At 36.4% G+C, this 21632-nt stretch overlaps 2 protein-coding genes across 9 annotated transcripts in view; one reads left to right on the forward strand and one right to left on the reverse strand.

Moving 5' to 3' along the window:
• ncoa3 (nuclear receptor coactivator 3) overlaps window positions 1-3579 on the forward strand; it is a 273711-nt gene extending 270132 nt beyond the window's left edge. For all 7 annotated transcript variants that reach the window (XM_039734693.1, XM_039734687.1, XM_039734686.1 and 4 more), the window contains one exon: window positions 578-3579. In XM_039734693.1, coding sequence (XP_039590627.1) covers window positions 578-589 — 12 coding nt within the window. In that variant the 3' untranslated portion in view covers window positions 590-3579. The remainder of the gene's footprint in view (window positions 1-577) is intronic.
• A 281-nt stretch (window positions 3580-3860) lies between these two features.
• Window positions 3861-21632, reverse strand: part of sulf2b (sulfatase 2b) — a 364710-nt gene continuing 346938 nt past the window's right edge. Inside the window, exons 17-21 of one of the 2 annotated variants that reach the window (XM_039734695.1) lie at window positions 20976-21118; window positions 17972-18095; window positions 16413-16446; window positions 8056-8109; window positions 3861-5612 (exon numbers count right to left, since the gene is read on the reverse strand). In XM_039734695.1, the coding sequence (XP_039590629.1) occupies window positions 5582-5612; window positions 8056-8109; window positions 16413-16446; window positions 17972-18095; window positions 20976-21118 (386 nt within the window). In that variant the 3' untranslated portion in view covers window positions 3861-5581. The remainder of the gene's footprint in view (window positions 5613-8055; window positions 8110-16412; window positions 16447-17971; window positions 18096-20975; window positions 21119-21632) is intronic. The other variant, XM_039734694.1, reaches the window with a different exon arrangement.

Genomic DNA, 21632 nt, shown 5'->3' on the forward strand with positions numbered 1-21632 from the left:
TCAAGTATTGCCAAGTGCTTCAGCCAATGCACTCTTTTTAGAACCTAATGATGATGTTTTGTAAGATAAGGATGATGTGATATTGTTCAAGTTGCGAATGAGGACAGCAGTGGTACAACATTCTCACACACTAAACGCCTGTTTTTTCTTGATTGAATATAGGAATGGGCTTGGGTAGCACACCAGTTTTATTGTGGTGTTGCCTCACACTGGATGAATGTATAATTGCCAATAAAGCAAAGGACCATCAATCTTTGGAGGTGGAATAAAATTGAAATGCTTAGAATAAACCCACTCTGGTATGAGTGAAATATGCAGGCTTCACACAGCACGCTGAAACCTGAAACGGTGAAAGGCTGTGATGATGCTGAGGTCAGCCATGTTGCAGAAAATGCTGTGGCCTGTTTATAATGAAAATTAATTGGTAGGAGCAATCATTCTTCAGTAGTTTGTTCCATTCTGTTTCTTTTTTGTGTAAATGGAAACATCTTGTATTTATTCAGTATGATGACTGCTCAATTATATTGATGGAAATGGTTAATATATGTGCTATTTTGTTTTGTTTTTCTTATGACAGAAGTTCTGCTGACATCATGTGTTGGAAACGGAAATGTGATTCACCTTGAATGTTCGAGAAATATGTTGAGTTTTCGGCAGCTCATAATGCCCATTGCAGTGGCACTCGGGATACTGCCTGAGCACCTCATAATGATGTCCAGTTGGGACATGTGAGCCACAGTGTCGGTGAGGGGAATACTTTGGATTTCCAGAGGTGCTAATGAACTTGGTTTGATTGAATCGTTTGCTGGACAACATATGGAATTTAAGGACCCTCTGGCTTGTGGGTATATTGGTTTAATATGAATGTGCGTTGTCAGGCAACTCCAATAAGAAATAATTTCCTTTTGAAGAGTTCTCTGATGTGTTAGTATTTCAGAGATTGATTATTCTTCAAAATACTTCAGAAAATGCAAGCCAGAATTATTTGGAATGACATTAGTTGTATGTGGTAATGAGTAAGTAGATCTAGATTCATACAGTACCTTGCTTTTCTGGGGAAACACTGCTTTGTGACCTTGAGTTTTAGGGTACTTGGGATAGGCAAAAAATGCAATGTGGGTGTCATGTATTGCACTTTAAAAAGAGAAAGAGGCTATCACCAAGATATTTCTGCAATATTATTTCGTCATTTTAGCCTTATTTAAAGAATGTTCCCTGGGCCAATGGAAAAGCGGCTCTTTGCAAAATAAAAAAAAAGAAAAAGGCCCATAGGAAGTCAAAGGTATTGAAAACAACAGCAGCAGCGCTTGAGCATTGTTGGTCGATTTCTAGCAATAAGTTGTATATGGTTTCTCTTTGTGGGGCTGTACGCGAGTCGGATATGAACAAGGAACACCACAGCCCAAGGCAATGTCTGCCCCTTCTTCTTGGCGTTAGAGTGCAGTCTCTGGGGCATAACCAGCTCCCAGCAAAGGTACCACAGTATTATTGTAGAGCTTTTCTTCTTTTCGTTTTCTTTTTTTTTCTTTTTAACTATTTTGTGAATATCTGTTGTAAATACACTCAAAATGTATTATATCTGCTTTTCTAGGTCACATTCAACATGTTTTGCACAGACTGTAAGGCTTGCTCTGCTTTTTTATTATCAAATGCTGCTGCTTTATCTGTTTTTTTTATATTCATGTCTTGTATTTTTAATTTTTTTAAAACAAAGATTCAAAGACAAACATCAATTTAAGCACTTTTAATTCCCTGGTGTAAAGTAAAATTCATCTATTTATTTTCCTTTTAAGTATAGTTGGGAGTAGGTAGGATCTGAAGGAACACCTCTTTGTGGCAGAAATACATACATATATACACACAAATATTTATATATATATATATATATATATATATAAATATATATATATAAATATATATAAATAATAGTAAATTACTCAGATTTTGCTTTTAATGAAAATTTTAAAAGCAGCCACGTTTATTGGATCTTCAGAGCTTTCTTGCATCTTTTCCACGATTGCTTCTGTGTTTTCCGTTTAATGTTGAACACAGCAATTTTTGTAAACCATTTCCATGAAAAGCAATATTTTAGTGTTGTTTGCTGTAAAATGACAACACACCTTTACGTCACTTTGGATTTTTTTATTATATAGTAGCTTTTTTCTATTAGTTTTTTTTTTCTCCCTAAACTCCAAGTGTATGATTCACTATTTTATTATATACTGACATTTTCTAATTTTGTAAGCATAATTGTCATCTGCTGTAACAGTAAATTCTCCCAGCCTTGTTAAAGTTTTTAAAAAAATAAAATGCTTCCTCTCATAATACTGGTAATGTGGAGTTCCCTTCCAGTCTGTGTTGATGGACAAATAATGACCACACACTGGAAGTAGTCTTCCTATTTGTATTTTTCCCCTTTGACGCCACTTAAAATCTAATGGCAATGGTAAAGGGTTGACTTGTTTAAAGGCTTCCTGTGGCATTTACTGGCCACTGTGTGAAGCATCAAGGGAGCACTGGTAAATACAACAGAATTTGTTTTTAATTTTGTAGTGCATTCTTTAATTTAGATGCTTGGGTACTTGCATATGTGTAAAGAGGAATGTTGTCTTGTCTTTTTTTTTTTTTTTTTTTTTTTGTAAATTATGTTCTTTTTTTGTGACTTAAATAATGTTGTTTTACTGTACCTGCATTGTCATTAATCTGAGCAATCCAAAGATTTACATTTTGTCTTTCACTTTATTTTTATGATTAAATTTCAAGGTAAATACTGTTAAATTGTTTATAAGAGGCTGGCGTAAAGGACCTATCAACACAGCTGCTGAATCTGCTATTTGCAAAGTAAAAGCCTGGAGTTTGGACAAAATATTTTCTTCCACCATTATAAAAACAGAGTAATTTTTGCTTTTGTCATTGTACACAATTTAGTGCGTCATGGTTTTAAAAATATCCTGAGTTGCTGTGGGTTTAAATACTTATAGATTATCATTATCATTGAGTCAAAGGCAGAGCACAGGGCCAGCATCTGTTAGTTCAGTGCCTTCTAAGTTGTGGTGCCCTTGTGCTGTGGTGCACGATTATGAAATTTACTGATGCCTTAATTGGCTGCTGAGAAGAAGCACGTAAGATGTAAGCATGTAGACATATGCAGTGCTCTGGGTCTCCACTGAGACGAGTGAAGCAATGACTTGTAGTATTGCTGGCTACAACGTATCACCTGTCTTTTAATTATTGTTAGTTTAACAGACCTTTTTTGTGGATACTTCAATTCAAAGCTTCCAATGGTGCCCTCCTCACCATCTTTCATCATATAAAACTTCATGCTGGTGGTGGTCAGTTTGTTTCTGTAAAGTTCTGGAATCACTAGGTCTGCCCACAGTAGAGCTAACTAGCAGTGACACTCCAACAAGTTGCTCATATTTAAAAAGAAAAAATCTTGTCAATCTACAGGGTTTCTTTTTTTTAACCAAACAAAATCAAAGGAAGAGCTGTCATGATTACAAGATGTAAATTACTGTTGGATTTTCTTACAGTTTGTTGATGTTAATATAAATGTAAATACAAATTTTTATTTAAATACCTCTTGTTTTGGACTGTTTTCTTTTTTTAAATCTATTTCTGGTGGGAGAGGGTTGTGATACTTAAGTTGATTTCATACACGTTTATCATACAAACACAAGATCTTAATATTTTTTAAAATGTGGAGCATAGTTGCTCGTATGGAAGTCACCACCACAAGTCATTTTCCTATTACATTTTTTTTTTGTTGTTGCCATTATTCAGGTACAGGATTGTTGGTACTGTTTTGTACTGAAGTTAAATGCTTAGATTAACAGTGTAAAATTAAAAAGGGGGGGGGGTGAGGGGAACTTTTGCGCATTCCACACTTTATTCACAAATGGAAATGAGTCCTACAAAATTTTCATTGAGGAACGCTTAGAACAAAACAAGCTTTATAATTATATACAATGCAGCAGGTTACTTTTAACATTTACCATTTAAATGGGTTATTTCTTAACCCCCCACCCATCCCCATGGATTAGGGTTATTTGTGCCAACTAGATGAATCTTAAACATTTTTTTTTTTGATATTTTGACGTTCAAAAAATAACAAATACAAAAGGGGAACCTCATTTGCACAGTGCAATATTAAATGCCCTTGCCCATCCCATTCACACGTAAAAGGATATATTATAAAATATATTTCAACATTTACATTGACTGTAAAACATACATTCTTATACATACAGCAGTTTAAAATTTGTTGAGACCATTGTAGCACCAAATATAGCAAATACAACGTTATCAATAACAGGGACTTTTTAATGTTAGATGAATAAGCATGACCCCTTCCTTCAACTCCCCTCCTGAAAGAAAAGGTGAAAAACTGCAGTTGTCTTTTTGGTGAGGCCAAGCCCAGAGTAACAGAGAAACTGGTTGTGTAGGCTGTAGTTGAGAACAGGAGCTGGGTCACAGGGTAAAAGGAAAAGGCAGTTGCCATCTTTCAATGAGATTACAGTACAGTACTGGATGTTTAGGATAACTATCAACACCTCAGTCACAGGCAGAGTCCTAGAGGTTGTGGAAAGTCAGTATAAACAAAACAGAACAATAGGGGCACCTGTAGCTTTTTTCATCTTGAGTCTTATACATTACCAAATTTCCAGAGTTGGAGGCTTTAGTATGTATACTGATCTGCTCATATTTTCACAGATACCAGAAGGAGCCTTTTACAAAGGGGAAATAATCTTTCTGGAAAAGTCAATTCAGTAAAAATAAAAGTCAATAGTGTGGCAGTCCCAATGAAGTTTAATTTTTGAAACGTTTTGCGTGCTTGCTGATGTCATGTTGTGAAATAGACCCATGTCAATCCACTTTGTCATTCTGTGCTCTTCAAGTTATTCCATCCATTCTTAGTTTCTTCATGGCTGTTGGCTTTATAATGCTGTTTTTCATAACTGCAGTTTGTGATCGAGTTACATTTCATAACAAATGGCTTTTTGCTTATTTTGCTGGGTAAATGAATTGATGGGGGTTCAAGAGTCATCATTCATTGTTGGACAGCTCTTGTTTGGTCTCCATGGTGAAAAGAACAAAAAATATAACAGAATTCTGTTTAACGGGTCTTCCTTTATAGAACCACAAACTTCCTCTTGATTTTTCATATGTAAATTAGTCCATTTCAAAGTGGTGTCCCCATTTTTCAGTAGCTGCAGAAGCATTTTCATCTCACACAAGTCGTAAACATTCTCCTCAATACTTCCACAGTAGTTTTTTGCAGGGAGGCCTGGGTAGATGCATTAGTTGGATATACAACAGCAGCAGATGGACTTGTTGATGCTGACCCCGACCCATTTCTGTGCTTTTGTAGGCAAAACCAGGGTGCTGACTATATCTTCTATTAAAATTGCCCAAAAGTGCAAATATTCTATCTACAGCAGCCTTGAAACTGATCCAGTCCTCCAGGCTAATGTTAATATTTAGTCTAAAGTCTTATTCGTTTTTGTCAAGGGCATATGGAATTTTAGGTTCTAACCAGTCAGTTTCCCCTGTCAGTCCAAAGTGAAGGTGCTCCTTAACGCTACCCCTCCCATCCATCCCATATCTGGCCCCTGAAAGTAAAACAGAATGTCATTGCATTACCAACTGAATGCTCCAGTGAGGAGTTATACAATTACATTGTACAGTGCCTCTAGGTAATAGTCACTTCCTTCATTATCTTTTGTTTTTCTGTCAAATTCAAGCATATTTAAATGGGTCTGTTTCTACTCCTCTGCTAATAATTGTGCATGTCAACATTAAATAAAGTATTTAAGTCTTCAGAATTATGTTAACTCTAAAAAACTGTTTAATTGGTAAGTTTTCAGACAACTCTTTTAACAACCTAAACTGTCAGAGGTATTTAACTTTCTTGAAAGGTCACACACAATACATTTACAACTTTCACTTGTGTACTACTCCATGATTCACAACATATATCACAGACTTTGTGAAACCCCACAATTAAACCAGATCAGTCCCACTCATAATGACCAGGGAATGTTGAGGTGAAGTTGTTGGGAGGACAAAAGCTGGAGAAGATGATGAGAAGATTAGTAAAACATACAAGATTGCTAGAAAGATATTGAAGTCTACTGTAGCAAAATTTACAAATATGGTAAAACCTAGACACTACCAAGGTCAGGCCACCCAAGGAGAATGAGCAGCTAGACAAAAAAGGCAGTTGTCAGTGATGGTGACCAAGAGGGCCGCTACAACAACTGACCAAGTGGCCGAATTGGAGAAATCAACAGACATCAACAATCTGTTTAGCTCTTCATAGATTCAGCCTATTTTGAAGAGTGGTTAGAAGTAAACCACTCCTGAGAAAGGCTAACATTGTCATGTGTGGATCTTGCTGGTAGCCATGTGACAAAATCTAAAACCTTCTCAAAGAAAATTTTGAAGTCTGCTGAAACTGAACAATGAGGTCTTTGGCCTAAAAACAAAGTGGTGTGTTTTGCATCAACCAAAATCCATATAGGTCAACAACCAGGATTACCAGCATAGTAATGATAGCATCATCACTGGGTTTCTCTTTACCACACTAGGAACTGGAAGGATTGTTGTCATTAAGGTTAACCTGGTTGGTACCAAATACAGCAGGTCCTTGAGGAGAACCTGTTTCAGTCACCCAAGGATCTGTGTATTGGGGGTGGGATTCAGTGTCCTGCATGATTACGTATGTAATTGAGAAATGCAATTCTTTCATTCGGAAAAACTGATTGATAGTGTACTTCTGATACATGTTGAATTTCTTGTGTTAGTAAATGGAGGAAAATATGTTTTAAAATGTAGAGTTTAAACAAACAAAATGGGAAAAAAAAATCAGAGGTGAATAGTTTCTGAAGGCATTGTTAGTCACCATTAAGACTCAATACAAGGTTTTGCCTCATTATTCATACAAGCCTCAAATATACCAAGTTTACTGTATGCACTAAAAACTGCCCTCTGTCCTTAAGGAGAATATTGTGAATTTATAATTATTTACAAAAACCCAAACCATTAAATATGACCATATACTGTATTTTATGAAAACAGGCCATTCAGTGCAACAAAGCTTACCAATTCAGTTCACCTAATTTCTCCAAAGTGACACTGAGCCGAGTTATGAAAGTCCCCAGTGTTTTTCTGTCCAACACACTTTTAGGTAATGTATGGGAAACGGAATTTGAAACAATACAAAATGCACAAAGCAGGAAACAAGCTTTAGTATGAGATATCATTTTAGCACTGGGCTAAAAGTCACAGACCCAAGGGATGTTACGTTTAATAATATAAATTTCATACTTCATGCTTTTTGGTAGGCATACTAAATACATATTTTAGGTAAACACTATATTATTGTTACAAATGGCTATGCAAAACTTGCTAATGATTACATTAGATTATTACCCACTCTTCTACTTTCTTTCATTAATTTGTGAAGTATGGCCATAAAAGTAGACTACATGCCGTGTCTGTGGAAGCTAATCATCTAGGGAACTCCACTGCAAAATGACTGCTCTCCTACCTTATTGTAGGTTGTGGAAATTAACAGTGTTTAGTTACATCATAGAAGTAAAAACTCAGTGTGGGAGTTAGGAATTTCACCATTGTGAAAATCTAGGTCAAAAGAAGAGACTTTAATATTCTGGAAAAGATTAAAGAAGGAAACTGACAAAACTTTTGGATAAATGGAATAACAATTTCGATTTCCAGTGTATTACAAGAACTCTAGATCTGATTACTAAGAGATTATATCTAATGTGTATTATTAATTTATGAAGGGTTGGTTTAATGATAGCAAACAGGATTCATGAAATAAGCAAAAAAGGACAGTTTTAAGCATGCAGACATGATAATTCAAATTAGTGCTTTTTCTGTAGGCATCATGAATAAGAAAGAAGAACTTAAGGAGGATATAGTCTATGAGCCAAAAGGTGAGTTACAAATGAGATACTTGTTACATGGAAAATCACAAAGAGTTTATTGATAAAGAGGATGGAAAGTCCTGTACATGAATTCCCAACTTACAAGGGTTTGGGAGCAGGCTTCCTTATTTTTGGCCACTTACGACGCTGATACTGCCTGATGGACAAGAAAAAAAAAATGATTAGAATCTGTATAGTTGTCCTCTTCCGTTCACTGGGAAGGATTTTTTGTTTCCTTGAAAAAAACAGCATGTATAAAGAGAGTGTAAAGTAAAAGAGTGATGTTTTTGAAAGCATTGCAGAACATCGTTTAATACTTACATTTTGTGGTCTACTTTTCATATATAGGCTGCCCAGCCCATACTGGTTGGTGGTCTGATCAAGTTTAAAGCCATAAACAAGTGGGGCAGATGTGTTGAAACAGTAACTGTAAGGCCTCGATATCAACTAGATGACACATGCATTGATTTAATTGATTTGTGTATATTATGTAAATTTGAAACACAAGGAGTAACTTGTACACATTGGTAAAATTTGCAGTCAAACAATCTTAAAATCTTCTCTGCCACATTATTAGATAATATTCCTGAGTGTGTTTAGTTTCTTTCTATCTGTGTTTTTCTTTTTATACACAGTATACACTCAACAGCCACTTTATTAGATACATCCTTGCTAGTACCAGATTAGATGCCCTTTTGCCTTTAGAACTACCATAATTCTTTCTGGCATAGATTCAACAAGGTGCTAGAAACATTCCTCAGGATTGTTAGTTCATATTGAGATCATAGCATCATGCAGTTGCTGCAGATTTGTCTGCTGCACATCCATGATGTGAATCTCCCATTCCACCACGTCCCAAAGGTTCTCTATTGGATTGAGAACTGGTAACTGTAGAGGCCATTTGAGTACAGTGAACTCATTTCATGTTCAAGAAACCAGTTTGAGATGATCTGAGCTTTGTGGCAGAGTTAAGATTTTCATTGGGTGTTACAAGGATGGACAGGATTAGAAATGAGTACATCAGAGGGTTGGATGGTTGGGAGACAAATTCAGAGAGGCAAGATTGCTTTGGTGTGGACATGTGCAGAGGAGAGATGCTGGGTATATTGCAAAAAGGATGTTAAGGATAGAGTTGTCAGGCAAGAGGAAAAGATGAAGGCCTAAGAGAAGGTTTATGGACGTGGTGAGAGAAGACATGAAGGTGGTGGGTGTAACTGAATAAGATGCAGAGGACAGGAAGATATGGAAAAAAGATGAGCTGCTGTGGCGACCCCTAATGGGAGCAGTCAAAAGAAGAAAAATTACAGATGACAAGTAACTATCACAAACCATGGTATAAAAAGTCAACTGTAGAGCCCTAACTCAAATTCAAAAAGCAGGAACATCAAATACTGCATAAGATATTTTATATATTTACACTGGCAAATGCTTGCTTTCCAGAATGGTACTTTTTTGGATTTCTTTGCAGCAGTCCTTAGACAACTAAAATCCAGTTTCCAATATGAATCAATTGACATCAGAATCAAATGATTCAGGATTAGTCTTTACATCCACACTCTCCTTTGTACCCACACTCTGCTAAAATACTGTGAATTATATTATGGTTACTTGAACCTAGTAGTTCAATCTCCCCTACACCCAGAATTCTACCTTGGTTATTATAAAATACTAAATTTAGACAGGTTTCCCCCTGTGTTGGTGGTTTAACATACTGTGTTAAAAAACAGTGAATGACTACATCTAAAAACGTGTGCGGTTGTACTCTACTAATTGCAAGGTTTTCTCAGATATTTGGGTAGTTAAAGTCCTCAATGACTACAATATCCCATTGCAAACTTTCTTTTTTAATATTCTTTAAAATATGCCACTGAAATGACTGTCTGCATTATGGGGTCTATGGCACATTCCTAAAATTAAAATAAGGCTTCTTTCCCTAAATCTTTCTAGATGATCCAGATATCCTCACTAAGTTGTTGCTCGTGATCCAACTGAAGAAGACTTGTATTTAAATTCTATTTTACATAAATGACAACCCCACTCCTTTTCTGGTTCTGTACATACTTAAAAATGTGCATTCATCTATGTTAAACTCATCCACATTCTTATTGCACACAGGTTTCTGGTATTTCATAATATTGTAGTTATGCTTAGCTACATACAAGTTCAGCTCACTTTTGTTTTTGATACTTGAAGCATTAAAGCAATCTATTTTTAAAGTGTTATTTTAAGTTTGCAATTAAACTTAGGGTTAGAATTTACGTTACTATGTATATTTGCTTTTGCACTATTTTTTTTTTTTGTCCCTTCATGTACAATTCTAAACCTGGCCTATCCTAAATCCCCTGGTCAATTATTCCCCAGTCTGAACAATTTTCAACTAACCTACTCATATGCCATCTGAACACATTGCTGCCCCTCCAGTTCAGTTGTAACCTGTCATGGAGGAAGAAGTCACATTTCTTCCAAAAGGTGTCTCCATGCCCTATAAATCTATAACATTTTATCCTGTGGCAAGATTTGAGCCATGAATTAACCCTTCTACAATGCTGATGGACAGGTTGACAGACAAAATTAGACAGGAGACCCCGTGGACTATGATGTTTGCTGATGACATTGTGATCTGTAGCGATAGTAGGAAGCAGGTTGGGGAGACCCTGGAGAGGTGGAGATATGCTCTAGAGAGGAGAGGAATGAAGGTCAGTAGGAACAAGACAGAATACATGTGTGTAAATGAGAGGGAGTTCAGTAGAATGGTGAGGATGCAAGGAGTAGAGTTGGCGAAGGTGGATACGTTTAAATACTTGGGATCAACAGTACAGTGTAATGGGGATTGTGGAAGAGAGGTGAAAAAGAGAGTGCTGGCAGGGTGGAAAATAGTGTCAGGAGTGATTTGTGAGAGACTGATATCATCAAGAGTGAAAGGGAAGGTCTACAGGACGGTAGTGAGACCAGCTATGTTATAGATTGGAGACTGTAGCACTGAACAGAAAGCAGGAGACAGAGCTGGAGGTAGCAGAGTTAAAGATGCTAAGATTTGCACTGAGTGTGACAAGGATGGACAGGATTAGAAATGAGTACATTAGAGGGTCAGCTCAAGTTGGATGGTTGGGAGACAAAGTCAGAGAGGCGAGATTGCGTTGGTTTGGACATGTGCAGACGAGAGATGCTGGGTATATTGGGAGAAGGATGCGAAGGATAGAGCTGCCAGGCAAGAGAAAAAGAGGAAGGCCTAAGAAAAGGTTTATGGATTTGGTGAGAGAGGACATGCAGGTGATGGGTGTAACAGAACAAGATGCAGAGGACAGAAAGATATGGAAGAAGATGATCCTCTGTGGTGACCCCTAACAGGAGCAGCCAGAAGAAGAAGATGAAAATAAGCCAGTCACATGGCAGGACCGCAATGCATTTAGGCATGTAAACAATTTCATTATGACCTTCTGAAGTTCAAATCAAGCATCAGAATAGGGAAGAAAGGTTATTAAAGTGACTCTGAATGTGGCATGGTGGTTGGTGCCAGACGGGCTGGTCTGAGTATTTCACAAACTGCTGGTCTACTGGGATTTTCAGACACAACCATCTCTAGGGTTTACAGGGAATGGTCCAAAAAAGGGGAAATATCCATTGTGTGGCAGTTCTCTGGGCTAAAACAGTTCTTTTGGTTAAAATGCCTTGTTAATGCTAGAGGTCAGAGGAGAATGGCCACACTGGTTTGTGCTGAAAGAAAGGCAACAGTAACTCAAATAACCACTCATTACAACCAAGTTGTGCAGAAGAGCATCTTTGAATGCACAACATGTCGAGCCTTGAAGTAGATGGGCTACAACAGCAGGAGACCACACTGGGTGCCACTCCTCTCAGCTAAGGACAGGCAACTGAGGCTATAATTCACACATGTTCACCAAAAATGGACAATGGAAAATTGGAAAAATGTTTCCAGGAATGACGAGTCTTGATTTTTGCAGCAACATTAAGATGGTTGGGTTAGAATTTGGCATCAATGACATGAGGCATGTTTCCATCCTGCTTTTTATCAACAGTTCGGGTTGGTGCAATTGTGTGGGAGATATTTTCTTGGCACACTTGGGCCCCTTAGTACCATCATTCAAATGCCACAGCCTACCATAGTATTGTTGCTGACCATGTCACAAAGCTCATCACCTTAATCTGGTCTCTTGAACATGACAGTGAGTTCACTGTACTGAAATGGCCTCCAAAGTCAACAGAAGATCTAATGGAAGACTCACATCATGGATGTGCAGCTGACAAATCTGCAGCAACTACATGATGTTGTCATTTCAATAGAGACCAATATATACTGTATATTTATATAAAATGAAATTGTTATAGCATAGCACTTTTATCTCATTCTTTCTCTCTGTCAAATAAGGGTCAGTGTTATTGTTTAGCAGTCTTTTAAATTTTTTGTAGCTTTTTCTAGATGGCTGTCGGAACAAAAATCACTATTTGAATAAAATTCAAATGTGTATGAGTAAATTCTTATTTGAAGGGAAACACTGACATTTGAATGTAAAAGAATAGCCCTTCATGTTATTCATTTATGTCATCATTTGTAACAGACAGATTTTTCTACTGCACTACTGTTTTTGGTCAACAGATATACTAACAGATTTTAAACACTTGCCCAGAACCCTAAAAGTATTGTTTTGCTCCTGATCCTTTTACATTTCACAGTTGAATTTGAGATCCTGAATTTGCAGCTGTTTTATATTAAAACTGTTAAGCATTCATCATAGCAACGAAAAGTTGGTTTAGTTTTTCACTAAACAATGGGAAATAACTGCCATATTTTTGATTTTCCTTTTATTAATTGCTTTTTAAAATGTCAATGCATTTTAAATTGCATTTTCAGTGTTGGGGAAAACTGCCTCAACTAACACCAGTCTTATGGAGGCTTTTGACTTAATTCCTAAAACAAAGACGAAATTAGTATTAAGGTTACATGTGTTGCATTTTTATTTGACTTGTATAGGGTGGAAATAACACTGGCTGTCAAATACCGTGTCTTTGTTTATCTATTGGCTCTTTAACTGTCTTCTGTTTTTTGTACTTTCCTTCTGACAAACAAATTATCCTCTGAGATATAATAAAAGTCTACCTAAACCATTTAGGTTAATCCTGTATATTATTTTCTGACCACTGGACTGGTACAAATTTATCAAATCGGGCTGCTCTGTACACTTAATGCATCTTTTAGAAGGTTTGTGTTTTGTTTTTAGCTGCAATGTTTTAAAATGTTGCTGTGTAGTTTTTTTTTTTTTTTACTTTGTAGTGGAATTTTTAAGTTACTGTTAATGAAAGTGGCAAAAAATAAAATATAATGCGGAGGGAATACTTTAGGATAATTACAATAAAACATTTAGTCCATTCAGTAACTCCATTTGTGAAACAAGAACTGACTCACTGTTTCTTGACTACGTATATAAAATAAACATAAATGGGCATTGATGTCACATCTTTTGCAATCAAAGATTAGAAAGGCACACAGCAGAGTAGAGCTGGGGGATGGGGCAGGATGTAGTGGCCTAAAATAATGCTTACATTTAACATGTTTAAAGAATCGGGAGCAATCTCATGGGGCACTGGGGGAAAAGTTTGCATAGGCCAGCTGCATGGAGAGATTTCAGGAAATATTTCAGTGGTCAAGGTTGCCAGAAAATCTGGCTGCAAAAACATGTTTTTGGGGCCCCCAACAAATCAGGGCCCTGGACTACTGCCCTAGTAAGCCCTTACTATAATCCAGTCATGTATGTATCATTTCAGTTTATTCAATTGATTTTCTGCTTAAATTTCAATACAAAATTTGAAAATGTATGTTTTTTAAACAATGTACTATTGCATTGATTCAAGACATATACAAGACATTCCTAATGCTCAAAATGGCTATAACTGCTTCAAATGTTTTATTTATAATGTGTTATTCACATAAATCTTCAAATCATTATTACTTCAGTGTCCTTATACAATGGTGTTGAGAAAAGAGGGCAAACTGAATCTAACCAGGACAGAAAAAGAAGCGGAGAGGTTAGATGAACAACTGCAAAAGAGGATAGACATAAGAGTTCTATGTTACAAGAAACAAAACACCTTACAGGTCCACTGTTGATTGCTTTTTTTCATCAAATTTTAAACACGTAAATGCTTTATGCCATATTGAACATTTGTAATTTGTTTCTGTGACTGGAAGGGAATCAAAGTTTGAAACAAAAGTAATACAAATAAAAGAGGAACCGGGATAAATTGACCAGATGTCAATCAGCCATCAAAAGCATGTAGTAGAACTTTAGTAGTTGTTGAGTTTCCAGAATCTGATCTTTAAAGGTAAACTTTACTAATTAAAGAGCTATTTCTATCAAAATTTTGTGAAATATGGGACTCAGCAAGTTCTACTTAAAGGATAGCTTCTATATTTTTCAAGACAAAGTTATTCTTCACAGTAATGGTGTATAGTAAATTGCCACATGAAACTGTATTCTAAATTAAATATTTTATAGCATGCAATCAAGTGACAAGAACTCAACAGACATTACAAGCGCATATTTAGTTTTGATCAGGTTGATGTTTAATATGTTTAGTGCAGAGATTTTAGCATTTTAAGGCTTCCTACTTCATACATTTCCATTTTAATATTTTGGAGGCCTTATGATGATATGCTTGCCTTGTTATTTAGATATGCCAGTTTTTAATGAATAGCTTTCTTTAAATAGATTAAGAGAATGGTAGTGCAGAGCAGTCATTCCTTCCTCACAGCACCACATTCTGCATGGAGTTTGCATGTTCTCCCTATGCATTTACTCACTGATTGTTATCAGTGTGTTATTGAGTTTAATCCCTCAAAAGGTTGTACTCTGTTCTTTGTTAAAAAATGTGATAATTGGTTTGAGGTGCTCAGTCTGTTCCATCATGGTTAGGTTCTATTGCACACTTTGCCCTTTTCATTTCCTTTTTTTTTCCCCGCACATGCACGACATGGTGTGATGAAACGTGTAAGAGGTCCATGACAGTTCAGCATTTCTAAATAAAGTGTGACTCAGGATCAATGTGTGCAGGTGCATGCAGGTATAAAACTGTGTGGCTCTGGGGGTGGTTAATGAGGGAAGTGACTAATGAAGCTTATTTGCAAGCAATGGCTCAATCGGCTAAGCTGGTTTCTCATTGGGGCTGTGTATTTTGTCTGGCACACTTACACTCACTGGGGATAAAAGGGGTCTGACTGAAAGATTGGGAGAACAGGAGGACAAGAAACCAAGGGAAAGACCAGGACCATGGTGAGGAGGAAGTGCAGTCAGAGAAGCCCCACGGGGAAGCAAGAAGAACAGTGCTCCTGAGATAATCAATCATGCTGAGCATTCGGAGCATGGGAGGCCATGGGATCCCAGATGCCTGACGACAACAAATGAAAGTGCCAGAATGTGGGAACCAGGGTCAGTGTTGATCCCAATGGACACTGAAGGATGGTGGTTTGGACAGGAGACAAAATAAGGTTGCCTGCAATTCTTGGGAGACTCCCCTTTGCTGAGCAGACTTGTGAGGTAGGACAAATGATGGTAAATTGGGACACATCAAGTGAAGATGATCGTGCTAATGGTTTTGTCCCTGATTTTAACTATATAGCTGGAGTATTTATTGCTGGGTTAATCTTCTGCATGCCGGTGTTTTTACAGGATTATTTGAGTGGGTTGCACTGCACTATTTGCTGTATTTTGACATTGTTCATTTTTTTTAAATAATACACACAGTGCACTGTTTTATACCTACCTTGGCTGTTTGTGTGCTCATTGCCCTAGCTATCCCGGTCATGACTATCGATGTCTGGGTTCAAGAAGGTATGTTACCAGATGTGGGAAACCCAGCATCATGTACAGAAAGTGCAAAGTTCAGGTGCCTTAACTCTTTCAAAATAGTAAACATTTTATTAAAAATTCAATGCAGTGTAATCCATTCACTAATAGAATATATTATTTTTGCTCTCACAAGTACACATCAGAAAAGTGGAAGGCATTTTTTTTTACCTAATTCGAAAACTGTGCCACTTCAAAGTGGACATATTTAGTATGCTTTAAGGTTTTTTTTCCACATTTTACCCTGGTGCCAATGGGCTTCATTTTAAAACACAAGAACAGGTGAGTTATTTTTTATAAATGTATAAAATATGATTCACTTTAAACAAAATTTGATGTAGCAAATTAATATAATGTATGACATGATTGTGAAAAAATATCTTTAATTTGAAAGATATTGAACTTATCCTTTAACATGCAATTTATAAATCTTTACAAAAAAAAATTACAATTCTGTTTTTTTTAATTCTGTGCTGGTAAAGTGTTTTTTTTCTCTCAAACATTATTGTATTTAAGAGCTCCTTGGGTGTTTCCCTTTTTTAAAAGAAGCTTGAGCTAAAAATTTAGGCATGCACAAGGATTACTTAAATTGCAAGAATACCTGTATTCGTAAAAGCTTCTTCCATCTTTATTTCCTAAAAAACAAACAAAATAATAATTTAGATATGGTAGCAATGATTAAACAAAAATGAAACAATGGACAGTCATTGCCAATTAGTGTAAGTTCAGAGCAAGAACTGGGATGAAGTGTAAAACTGGGCATAAATTAACACGGTCATAAGGTACAATGGTCATAGTGATACCAAATGATAGATGAAAATATCATTGCTACCACTATGAGGACTATTTATGCACAATACGAGTGCAAGACCGCAGTGCTTACAGTGCCCAACCAAATTAGATTCTACAAATTTGTAACTTGTGCAAATGATTTTCACTTTGTTCCAGTCTTTTTTTTTTTTTGTTGTTGTTTTGCAGACACACATGCTGAAGAAAATCCATAGATAAAACTGGTTGTTTACCAGCAGATATCTCAAAGACAGAAACTGAAATATGCCTCTGACTTAAGTATTCTGACATCACATGTTAAGATCATCTTAAAGAAGCAGCAGCTTTTAATTTTGGTGTCGGTCCTAGGTGTCTAGCAGCTCTGCATACTGGTTAGGCATTACTTTTTCTAATTAACTTCTTCAAATTTTCTCCAGCTTATTCCATTTTAAATAACAGCAAAGTGTGGTCTCTGTTGGAACATCTGTTACTTGAGACACCTGCCCATCATAGGGTGCACCTTGCTACAGGGATGGTTTGGAAAGACCAACTAACCTTATCACCTCCTCCTTAACAGGTACACTTAAGACTACACAGAGAAAAACTATGCTGATTCTACAGAATGTGAAAGGGCTGGAACAAAAGTCAAGCCCTTGGAGCTGTGAGGCAACAAACACTTTTACTGTCAGTCTGCTTTGGTTCTCAAATAATAATTTACAGCAATGAGGAATCACTGACATTGCATTTTCATGGTATAAAAGTTTTTTTTTTTTTTTCTCCCAGACGAAAGTCTGTTTTTAATTATTAATTCAAAATAACCTAAATATAGCATGATTTCATTGGTAATATTTGTGGAATTTGGTTTGAAGGTACTCCCCCAAACTAGTAGGCAGCTTGTAGAAACTATACAAAGATCATCTCCCTTGGTATGATGCCTTGAGTTCATTGCCATTAACATTTTGAACACATATGCTAAAGATCATTTGGAGAGCCAAACAAACTTGCTTCTGAATTAGTAAGGATTTACACTACATGATGCAAGGAAAAGTTCTTCTCTGGTAACCGTTTTGAACTCTTGGCATAGTTGTTCTCCAGTGATGTGGCTGCACTGATCTGTAATGTTTTCTAGTTTTATCTAGAAATGTGAAATTAATGAACTTGTCTCTCTCTGTTTTTTTTTTTTTTTTTTTTCTTTTTTTCCCTACAAAAGTAGGTACTATCCTTGATAATGTTTATGATCTTCTGTTGGTGGGAGCTATATACTATATATAATTGTTTTTTATACTATTCAGGTCAAGAAATGAATGAAAATAATTGAAACCCTGTATTTCAAATCAATCAATCATTCTCACACACACAGTACATGACCTAGCAGCTCAAATTGCCATTTACCAATTTCCATATTCCTTGTACGTGGGTTGCATTGTTTGTGCCCTTTGCAGCTACGCAGTTCCATTAGCTGAACGTGGAGCTGGTTCAAAACATCTCGATCCAGAGTGTTCACCATGTTAATTAGCTTAGAAAAATAAAACACATATTAGGGAGAGACAAGAAAACTTTGCATGAAAAATTGCATAGAACATTTTCTTGGCAAATGATCAGTACCAGCTTTGCCCTGGAGCAGAGAGTACAGAAGTGACTACAATGTGCAAGTGCTGTTGGTTTAGCTTGTTTAACTCCATTAAACCCACAAGAAGTCCCCCAAATTGTTTTGACATTTTCATTTGGAGGATGAGTTGGGCATCTGGTTATGGAGGACAATCGCATATTCTGTTTCTTGTCTATGTTATAATTCTGCTTTGTTAGGTGGTATTTTACATTTCTGGGAAAATTAACAAAATGGAATGGGTGATAAGATCTTTCTTGGAATATTTTTATGTTCTCAAAATTATTTTTAAAAGAAGGTACTTAATGAAGAATACATATACTATAGAGGTGAAAAAGTAGAAACAATTCAGCAGTTGTGCTATGTTGTTATTTACCACTAAGGGTTAATTGCTTTCTGGACAGTAAAAAAATGACATTGTTATTGTATGAAAAGCAGAAAATTAAATTAAAGGTAACAATAAGATAGGAAATTAGGAGACTCGGACACTGAAAGTCCCAACAGTGTAACAGCAAGTAATTTAGTTAACAAAAAATTAACAGAAACTTAAGGAATTTATTGGGATAAAAACCTGTAGCCACGGCATTCAAACTGTTTCATTAGTGCTAGGCTAGGAAACAGTATAACTGAAATTTATTCATTCATTCACATTTAAAAGTGGGGTAATTTCTTACTTGAACATACAGATCTGATTCTTTCTGATTATGTGTATGTAGTTGGGTGTTCTTGTAACATTTTTTAACAGTGCATTTTTGGTTACCATGTTTTTTTAAGTGCACTTTATAGAGAATATCGCTGCTGCATCTAAATGACTGTTGTTTATTTCTAACATTCCTACATCAATCACTGAAAAAATCTCAGGCATGAGTGTTTATTCTGTAGAAACTGCCTCATTTTGAGGTGGTTCTAAAAAGAGCAAACGGTTGGATACTTTAGAAAGTTAATCTGGTCTAACATATGATAATGATATTGTGGTGGGTTTACTGGCTATTGTTGTGATTGAAAAAAATATTGTTGAAGGAAATATTGTTAGCTGTATTTGTATCACTAGGCTAACATGACTACATAATTCTCTATCTAGCTCACCACTAGTCAGAAAAAAAATTGAAATGTCGAAATGACAGGTAATTGAAAGGAACTACTCTGGGCATCATTCTCCTAGGTGGATTCATTTTGCCAACTTGCTTGCATCGGTTGTGCATTAGCGGCGGGTGGAAAAGTAAAAGAGATACTGGTTTGCCGATGTTAGCGGCTAAGTGACTTTGTCTTTCTTCTGAGGTTTTGTTTTGCTTACGTGATGGCCTTGCTTGTGTTAATAGTGGCTGAGTGAGTTTTCTGTTTCTTCGGAGGCAGAGCTCTTACCCCCTACTTCACCTCTCACTTCTGGGCCGGACAGCCACACACTTCCATGCGTACACGTTTATATATAAGATAAGTGAAGTAGATAAAGCTTTAAATTGAAGTAATCTACCCAAAGCTTTTTGTACTAAGTATACACCCATCCATCCATCCATTTGCTAACCCGCTGAATCCGAATACAGGGTCATGGGGGTCTGCTGGAGCCAATCCCAGCCAACACAGGGCACAAGGCAGGAACCAATCCTGGGCAGGGTGCCAACCCACCGCAGGACACACACAAACACACCAAGCACACACTAGGGCCAATTTAGAATCACCAATCCACCTAACCTGCATGTCTTTGGACTGTGGGAGGAAACCGGAGTGCCCGGAGGAAACCCACGCAGACACGGGAGAACATGCAAACTCCATGCAGGGAGGACCCGGGAAGCGAACCCGGGTCTCCTAACTGCGAGGCAGCAGCGCTACCACTGCGCCACCGTGCTGCCCTAAGTATACACCAGAAAGTCCTAATTATTTTCTTTATACCACAACTTTCCTGAATGTGCACTGTCTGTGTGGTTTAATACTGGTAAGAGTGTTATGTTCCATGGTGGTGCAAAGGGAAACTAGAAAAGTCAGTCAGCTGAAGGTTTTTTTTTTTTTTTGGTACATCTCTTAAAAATGTATTGCAGTAATTTTTGCAGAAAATGTGACGTTAACTTGCATTAGCCATATTTATGATCTGATCCCTTCCACTTGATATGTAGAAAAGGAATTCTTTGTGACACTTTATTATTTAAGTCTGTATAATTTCAGGTAAAACATTAACATTCTAAAAAAGAAAAAATGCAGTTTACGCAATGAAAAAAGAAAACCATAAGTTACAAGCCTTGGTTTTATTTACTGTGAGATCTGGTTGAACTTTATCACAATTACAGATACATAAAATTTTTTATATGTAATGCTGTCCTTTTAGTACTCTGGCAACAAAGAATGATGCTTATTGTTTATTTCAAAAATAGACCGTTAATCATAAACAAATTATCCTAAAACCAACTATTTTGATAGTAGCTTTGATGCAAGAATATTAAAAATAAATAAATAAACGCAGTAGTGGGTCCTGCCCATTTTCAAAATGCTTTTCCAGGCTAAAAACCACTTTTTTAGATATTTTCTGGATACCTGATTTTATGACATAGTAGATATAAAAAAGTAAAGGAAGTAAGGGCTAGTTGGGCTAAGGGGAGGGTGTCCTGAACTTGTAGATACTGTTTAAGAAACACACAGTATTAAAAAAACATTTTCCAGTATAATCAAATGTATTCCTCCAAAAGTACTTTATTTTTTTAGTCATTAATTTTTCTGTGTAGTATAGATAAAGAAGAAGACTTGAATAATATTCAATTGAAATTTAGTATCTTTTTGTTTTGCCTTTCTTCATTTACCTACCTGGTAGGGATCTGTGTTGAGATCAAAGTACTCAAGGAAACCAGTTGCAAACTCACAGAACAGGAAGTTGTGTGTCTCATTGATAGTCCTCATACACCAGTAGGTGTTGTTGTTAGCACTTGTGCAGGCGCAGAATGGACCCACTGTATGAGAGTATAAGACATTAACTTTAAAAAATCAACTGAAACAATTATGAGACCAGGTCATTCAAACGAAAAACCTCATCCATTCTATTTAAGATGGTCCAGCATAACATCAAGTCAAGATTAGAAGGCCCCAAAGGACTATTCTCCACCACGCTACTTGGTAATTTATTTTTTGTGTCTGTGGTTCATTTCATGAAGAAAAACTTTATAATAGTTGCACTAAATCTCCCCTTTATAATATTCCAACCGTGTCCTTGTGTTCTTGCTAAAGTTGCCATTTTGTTTTGCTATATACATCATTTTGCAAAACCAGGGGAGTCTGTGATATTGAACTTTAAAACCCCTGTAATATACAGTAGCAGCAATTACTTGTGTTGACATTCGTCCAAGGCAAGACCCTTACTGGTCTTTTAAGATTTGAAAATTTTTCCTCTTAAATACGCAAGTTTGTAATCATATGTGTAAATGGATACCTAGATTACCCAATGTCTTATTATTAAACCCCTAACTT

The sequence above is a fragment of the Polypterus senegalus genome, chromosome 14, assembly GCF_016835505.1.
Source record: "Polypterus senegalus isolate Bchr_013 chromosome 14, ASM1683550v1, whole genome shotgun sequence".
Lineage (NCBI taxonomy): Eukaryota > Metazoa > Chordata > Cladistia > Polypteriformes > Polypteridae > Polypterus > Polypterus senegalus.